This window comes from Dermochelys coriacea, chromosome 2 (genome assembly GCF_009764565.3).
Source record: "Dermochelys coriacea isolate rDerCor1 chromosome 2, rDerCor1.pri.v4, whole genome shotgun sequence".
Lineage (NCBI taxonomy): Eukaryota > Metazoa > Chordata > Testudines > Dermochelyidae > Dermochelys > Dermochelys coriacea.
Genome location: NC_050069.1, coordinates 92685519 through 92693982, shown reverse-complemented (window position 1 = coordinate 92693982; position 8464 = coordinate 92685519). Strand labels below are relative to the sequence as shown.

The window sequence follows — 8464 nt, the reverse complement described above, 5'->3', positions numbered from 1 at the left end:
ATTACAACACCTCAGCTGAACATGTGTTAGCAGATGAGACATTTCCTAATGTGAGAGAAGAAATTTGTACAAAAGAAAAATATGTTTACAAACTGAACATGCAACACAGACTTAATTTGCTTGTATATATAATTAAGCAAATTGAGTCTGTGTTGCATGTTCAGTTTGTAAATATACATTTTATATTTATTTATATATAATATGTATATATTTTAACCCAAAAAAAAAAGACAGACAGTTTCGCCACTCCTTGGAGTAGTTCTAATTTTCACATTGGTCAATTCAGTAAGTTTTGTAACCATTAGCTTTTAACATTTATTACAAAAACAAAACAAACAACATTTACAATAAAAACTACAGTTATATATGGTATAGTACAAAACAAAAGATACCATCTGATATCTAGAGCATAGCATTAGAAAAGAAAAACTCAATAATACATGGACATTTCTGACTTTTTTTATAAACATATTTTCAAAGTGAAATCCATTTTCCTATTTTAGACAGTGGCCCAAATTCAATCCTGGCATAAGTAGGGGGAGCTCCCGATGAAACCAATGGAAAGTACACTGCTTATATCAGGCACTAATTTGGCCTTGATTTCCAGTTCCTACTTAGGTTTTTAATACAATAACCATTTCCTCCTGTGATTTAAAAATATCCGTAACTACAAAGTGAAAAGATAAGCACTGTTATATTTATGAAGACGTGTCTTCAGTCAAAAAACTAAGAACAGTAAGAGCAATCCGTATATGGCTATAATCTATAAAACATCTTTTTGGTAGTGAGAATGTAACAATAGAGCAGCTCAAATTATGTTAAAATATTGATTTGTTTATAGTGGTGAATATGTTATCCGGCCTTTTTATCAGCTAAAAAGTTTGATGATTTACCCATCATTCTCCCCCTAAAAGTTTATAAATAGGTTAAGGAGTACAGGAATACAGTGCAGATCAAATAATCTGCAGCAAAGTGTGGTAATTTCCAAAATATTTGTAATTAGAGTGCACTTGCACTTCTTGTAATTATTCTGTCCATGCAAAGTGGGTGCAAAATACTATCTAATCTAGTAGCATTTTCCACCCACTTTGCACAAGTGTACATGATTACACTAGTTGCAAGGCAGGAGAGCCTCAGGCAATAGGGCCCAGATCCACAAAGATATTTAAGCTTCTAGCTTCCCTTAAATGTCCTTGGGGATCTGGGCCTACGTTTCCAAACTATCATAAAAATATTAGAAAACAATTTCATTATTGTATTTATTAAACATATAACAAAGGAACTTGTTAACACATCAACTGTCTGAAGCTTTGGGAATGATCCTGAAAAGTGTTAAGTACCTGAAACAAGCACTCATTATTTGTACTGGACAGAAGAAATGTAAGTATTTAGGTACAATACTGTCTGCTAGTTAAAAATCAATAGCCTTTAAGCTTATTTCTTATTTTTATAGCTTTGGAGAGTTAGGGTTAAATTCACTGCCAGGGGCTCAACTTCATTGACATCAGTGGAGTTGGGACCACTTATACCAGGGATGAGTTTGCGCCATGATTTCTAAACTGAGGCACTCCTGCATAATCTGTTGATACTGCCTAACAAAGAAGTAACATGAGCAACATTAGGCACCACAGAATAGCTGTATTGTAGAAGAACAATGTGTTACTTATTCCAATTGTCAAACAAAAGTGATTGAATTTGATATTTCTATCACCAGTTTGTTCTTGACAGCATTCAAATCATACCGGAATTAATTTAAAAATTAGCATGTAAGTGTTCATATTATGTCTACCAACTAATGATTTATACGTGACCATTGATACCATAGTATTTAGAAAGACCACTGTCTCAATTTCAGCAACTTCACATGCTCTCTCTCTCTCACTCAGACACACAATGCGTATATACGTATATATAATATGTGGAAAAAAGAAAGGGATATATCCAAGATACATTTTGTTACATTTGACAGAGATGGATGGTACCTCTTCACTACCTGTTATTCTGAGACTTGGTCTCATACATTGCTTAAAAGTTAAAAGGGGCACGCGATCTGATTACATTTTAGTTCTTTGAAAAATTATTTTAAACTCTTCAAAGTATCCTGATTTCAAGAAGTAATTCAAGGAGATGCAGAGTTCCAGAAATGGAATTTCTGACATGCCAGAGCAATGTCGGTATTTCAGGCAGTAAGGAACATATTAGCATTATCAATGGCTAAATGATGGGCAGAACAGGGATATACTTATCTTAAATCTTCATTATTATTTTAAAAGCATACAAGATTAAGAAGCACAGAACTAATATACGACCACATTGTTGGAAATTAGAGATGGAGGGCTAGAGGCCAATACACAATATTGATTACTTCCCCTCCTCCACACCTTTTTACTATCAGAGGATAACTGATGTGTCCTGAATTTTGTAATAGTAAAAGATGTTGATGTATGAGCTAAACAGATTTCTTTAGATCTTTGGGTCAGTGCTTATTACAGAATCGATCCTTGAAATTATGCTGTGTTTTATTCTGTCAAACCGTGCCCACTTTCTGATGCACTTTTTTGTGTTAAACAAACAAGAGCTAGATAAACATTCAGGGTAAAATTTTCAAAAGTGCCTATGTCAATTAGGTGCCTAAGTCCTATTCAAAGTCAATGGGACTTAGACTCCTGAGTCATTAAGGCACTTTTGAAAATTTTACCCTCTGATTAGGGGTTTATTAACACCTTTGATTATTTAGGAGAGACAATGGTACACTTACGGCTTTTGTCTGTTGGAAGCACCAGGGCTCAAGTACTACTCAGAGAAGGTTTCACAAATCAAATGTTTTCCTCACTCAAATAAGAACACACCAGTGGTCCAGATCCTGTGATATCTTGTCTATGATAGAGGTCAATACTTGAAGTTTTAGAGGAAGAAAGTGTAAACTCTTCCCCCAAATTCACTCTGTGCAGTTCAGTACTATGTACTTTTTTATCCTGACATTTTTAGCATTCAGGATGGTAATCATCTTGTACCTTGAAGCATGAGGATCTGTCTACAGCCCTTATAAATTTTTATCCTAGCCTGTGTGCCTGAATGTGCTATCTTCTTTCCAATAACTAATCCTTCTTTGAATTTTTCTAAGATATTTGGCTGCCAGCAAAGCCATTCACAAACAAACAACCCACACCAAACCCACAACCACTTAACCTTTGTGTATGTCTAAATTTCCATGTTTTTGCACGTAGAGTTCATAAAGCAGAGAAATAGACTCTGTCTACCATATGTTTAATGCAGATTATAATCCTTTTCTCATTAAAAAATAGATTGTTACAAAAACATTTAAAAATAATTTCAAACAGAGTTACTAACTGGGTTTACATTACCCCATTAAGTGTTATACACAGCACTGAAAGAGTGCAGCAAAATAAGTGAACAATATTTTTGTAACAGCTGCTGATATATGTTTCCATTAATGATGATCTTGATCTTATCAACTGTCAGTGGCCTCTCCTAAGAAGTGAACAATATTCCTTTTGGAGTAAACTGGGCACTGCATACTCTAAATCTGAAGTAATTGTTCAGCGATAAGAGACACTTCCTCTGTAGCACCATGAATGTTTTACCTCGGTAGTATTTCTAGGGCTAAAAATGCTCTGTTGTAAACAGGTGCAATTCCTTGACTGCAGTGGACTGGGATGGGATGATTTTAAAGGATATGTTATTGAAAACTTGAGCATTTATTTGCTTTTCTGCCCCACCTCCTTATAAGAACAATGGCAATAGAAAATCTTAAATATGGAACCAATTTAATAGGTTTAATTGTAGTGTATTAGAGTCTTGACATTACTGGTGCATGCAAACTGTGGTGTTTGTAACATGTTACAGACCAAAACCTGGAGATGTGTAAAAGCTGTACATTAGGGCATGCACTGAAGTATGCCACATGACAGAAATACACAGCACTATTGTTATATATGCTATATGTTATAGAAAAAGATGGAGTTCCTTTCTATGTTACTTAGTATTTGGTGAACAGTATATCACATTTCCCTATGCTGTGTGATCATGTAATGGAAGACTACTTTATCTGCAGTTTACTGTTATTCCCGTAGTTTGTCTGTTCACACCAAAATGCACTTATAATTGTACATTATTATTTCAGATTATTATACCAAACCAGTAGATTTAAAATGTTCGAAACCATTGTGCAGGTGACAGACGGAAAAGTAAAGGAATAAGATGCTGAGCAGCACTCCCTTGAATAAAAGATATCATCTATTCAGAGCATGTACTCACTTGCCGTGTAAATAAAGATTTGGTTACCCAGTTACACACATGTGGTCTAAGATATTCATAACTGCAGATGTTTGACGCATACTAGCTTCCTTTATGTTTCTACAAATAGAACGGAGTGTTCTATGCACATGCCATATATTGTTTTAAAATGTCCATAATTTTGTTTTTTTCAAAACCAAAATTATTTTTATATGGCAAAAGGCACTGGTTTTCATTTCAGATTAAATAATATAAAGCCTAGAGATTTAAAACAGTTGTTTTTGAGTTATCCAAGCACAAAACAAGCATTTTTGAATTTTTTTCCAACAGTTGGAAAAACACGTATGCCTGATTCATGCTGGCAAACCCATGATTTCAATAAGGCTTTGCAAAGGTACAGAATCTGCCTGCATAGATCCAATTGCAGCCACATTCTGATAACTCAAAAAAAAAAAAAAAGCTGAATACATTTATATAATTTTCTGGGTGGAAATGAAAAAAGCATCTTCAACCCCTAAAAGTACATTTTTAAATAAATTTACAAATGACTGTCCTGTAATTAAGATGATTAGATTATGTGTTTGTAAAACAAACTATTTTTCATCCTGAATACACTAGGGACACAAGAGTATGACACCACAAAAATATCCTTTGGTGTATCAGAGATGCCCATGGCTTCTCCTTACTCTCTTCTGAAATCTCCACCAACATTCACTAGGATACTAACATGGAAAAAATGCCAGCACAGGTTATGACATTCAGGATAGGAAACACTTGTTCTTATAACTTATCATTTATAACTTATCATCTTTGTTCATATTTAAAATATTGCCTCTGCTTTCAGAAACTGGTCTCCAAAATTATCTAAAGCCTGAAATGTGTTTTAAAATCAACGCAAAGCATGTGAAATGGATTGTAACCTTTCACATCTTCATTGTGTTAAAAATACTAATTTTATAACTGCTGGTTAAAGAGTAGCTACCAACCTTATTTTATTTAAGAAAAAAAAGAACCCTAATTAAACATGTAAAGATTTGGCTCCCATACTATACACACAGTATTAATTTAAACTTTAGAATGGAAAGTCTACAGTAAGGAATATGCCTACAAAAGAGAGATTTAGCTAGCAAGCAAGGAAAGATGGAAGGTACAGTCAAAAACCGAGGACAGGATTTACTTCTAAGAACTGTCAGCTAATTAATAATTCTAAGTAAAATGTGGGAATCACCGTGGCCAATGGCACTGCAAACTCTGGGCCTTCTCCTTATGCTACTGATCAGCTGTAACTCCACTAACATCAGTAGGAGTCTGAGGCGCTCATCAACTCTCAGAACAAGCTCTCTATTTATTTTTAAAAAATATTGTTTTATCCAGGACAGTAACAGGTGAATCCGAGACTGGATTTCTGGACATTCCCCTCCCCACCTCACTGAGGCTCCAATTGAGCAAAGCATTTAAGTGTGCTCAAATGCCATGAAAAATCAGTGGGCAGGATTCTTTCATCCATTAAGTGCATCATGTAAATGGTGCAAAGTGAATTTAAACCAGCCAGAGAGTCTTCCTGTGTACAAGGAATCTCTACTGATGTAAAGCTGGTAGAGGTGGTATAGACACCTCTTAAACTAGCTCTCTCTCTGGCATAAGGAAAAGAAGGGAGCTTGTTGGGATAGGCTGGTGGACCAAGAGGGGGAATGGTGAGCTGAACTCCACTACCTCTGATTCCCTGCAGGTGTAAGCTCATTTACAGAGCTTACATCAATCAGTGTCAGAAGCTAGAGCAGCAGGGGGCCTACTCTGTCTTCTGCCCTGGCTAACTGGCCAGAGATCAGGGAATTACAGCCAGCTACCTGCATCTGTCATTGTCGTCTGCGTCTGAGGTGTGCTTTGATGGAGAGGAGAATCAGGGCCAATGAGACTTAAGCATGTGCTTAAATGCTTTGCTAAATCAGGGCCCTATATTTTAGCCATTCTCTCCACAGCCAGAATTTTGCATTTCTCATTTTAAAAAATAGAGTATACAAGTTATACTCGTAATGAAAAACATTTTTCACAGAAGAAAATAAAAAGGCATGTACAATGGCTAATATTTTTAACAATGTGTTCTTCAGTTGTGCATGCAAAATGGATAACTGTACATTCAATTTCCAGTTTCTCATTGCAGTTTACACGCACATTTACATAGTCTGCATGTGCAATTTAGGAACAGATTTTAAAAATTTAGACTTGTGTGTATTTTGTGGGTCTTTTTGTTTCTTTGTATTATTCAAAAATAATTGTAGATTTGAATTTGCAACATCAATAGAAAAACTAGAGGTAAGTCCCCATGTTTAATCTCAGATTCTTTTCCGGACACTAACATTTAAGAAGTTCAGTAGTGTCAGATGATATAATTTAAAAAAAAAAAAAAATAGAAAGTACCAACTTGATTTAAAAAAAAAAGTGCCAAACACAAAACTAGAGTTGCACAGAATTTTTGTGCTTTTAGATTTAGTCATTTACTTTACAAGGTTTCCAGATATTCTGAGGGTGACTACAATTGTACGTGCAAAATGAATACTTTACATTTACAATTATTCTTTCGCAAGCACAACTAAGGTGGCAATTTTTACAATTTACCCCTAAACACCAAATCCTGCAGTTTCTTCTTGGGCAGAACTTCCACTGAAGTCAATAGTTCCTTGACATAGGGCCCTATTCTCCAGAACTAACTACCATGTATAGTATTTACCATTGAGAATAGTCCTTACAGACTTCAATACTCATGGTAGTAAGCACTCTGCCCACCAGTCACAGCTACTCCATGGTAGTAAATGTTTGCAGGTTTGAGCTCTCAGTAAGTGTTCAATAAGGACTGTAAGATTTGGCCCCAATTGGTTAACATTCTCTATAAGCTAGAGTTGGTTGGAAAAAAATTTGAAAATTTGAAAAAAAAAAAATCATGAAATATTTTCCATTTTTTTTAGCAGCTCTGTTATTAACCATTATTAGGTAACTCCCACTGCATTCATAAAGTGAATATATACTCTTCCTTGAAACAAATACCTAAAATCACCTTCTTTTATATACTTTGTAAATCACTGTAAACATATATATGGTCATGATATAGTTAGAAAAGAGAAATGGAGTAATAACACTTTTTATTGCATTCTCAAATACTGTTGAATATGGGTACGGTAGGCACACATTTTAACTACTTATCTACTACAATCCTAAAGCTCATTTACCTGAGATCTGTGTTTTGTAAAAATAAAGTTTGCTTTTTAGTTGAATATGTTCCAAAAGACTCCGTTTCAGCCTGAACAGATGTGAAACTTCAAATCTGGCAACAAGCGCTACAGGTGATCATATAAAAAAGGTACTGCTGAAATAGATGCATATTAAAAAGAAGCCACAAATCTTAGAGGTTTTAAAAATCTCCCTCCTCCCGTGCTACAATGTTGGGAAGCCACCTTGTAATAAAATTGTTTAAAACATTTGACACAGAAGACCTGCACAGAAAACATGCTGTTAAAATCATGTATCCTCTAAGACACCCATCTTGAAAGAAGTTAAGTAGTTTAGAAAGACAAACTCCATGTTATTTGTAAAAGTATTTAATGTCCGTCAGTTCTCATCATCCCGTCTGTAGTGAATAGTCTGTATTTCCTGAGCTAAGAACATGGCCATCTCTTTAGTGCCAGCAGCAATCACTCGGCATGACATGAGATCTAGAGGTCCTCCTAAGAACAAGAGGATAAAGAAGAACCATGTTTAGCTACAGAAGTGATGTGTGGAATATTATATTATATCCTTGCTGTAGATAGAGAGATTCAAAAATACTGAAACGACGTCAAAACCACATTTAGGGGGGGAATACCCTGTTGAGGCATTCAAATTTAGAGATGTCTCGCAAAGCAAAGCGTTGTAGAAACCATAGACTTATCAAACACCAAAGTACACAGAAAAAGCAATGAATGTTTTCATATGTTCAGTACACAAAAATAAACACAATATATTCCATTTTACTCTCTTAAACAAAACACCAGATGTTTTGCTTGCAAAACTAGGGGTAGTAAGGGATAAAATAGGAACCAACATAACTCGTTTTAAGGGTTAAACATACCCTACAACTGGAAACTGTTCTTTAACACATCAAGTCTTTCCACAGTCATGCACACTTTGATCACCACTGGGCTTGACTACTAAAGAGCACTCTACTTGGGGGATG

The 8464-nt window shown here is 35.1% G+C and overlaps 1 protein-coding gene across 1 annotated transcript in view; it reads right to left on the bottom strand.

Annotated features, from left to right (window-relative positions):
* Positions 1 to 262: 262 nt before the first annotated feature.
* Positions 263 to 8464, bottom strand: part of IMPA2 (inositol monophosphatase 2) — a 34964-nt gene continuing 26762 nt past the window's right edge. Inside the window, exon 8 of the mRNA XM_038388742.2 lies at positions 263 to 7976. Coding sequence (XP_038244670.1) covers positions 7861 to 7976 — 116 coding nt within the window. The 3' untranslated portion in view covers positions 263 to 7860. The remainder of the gene's footprint in view (positions 7977 to 8464) is intronic.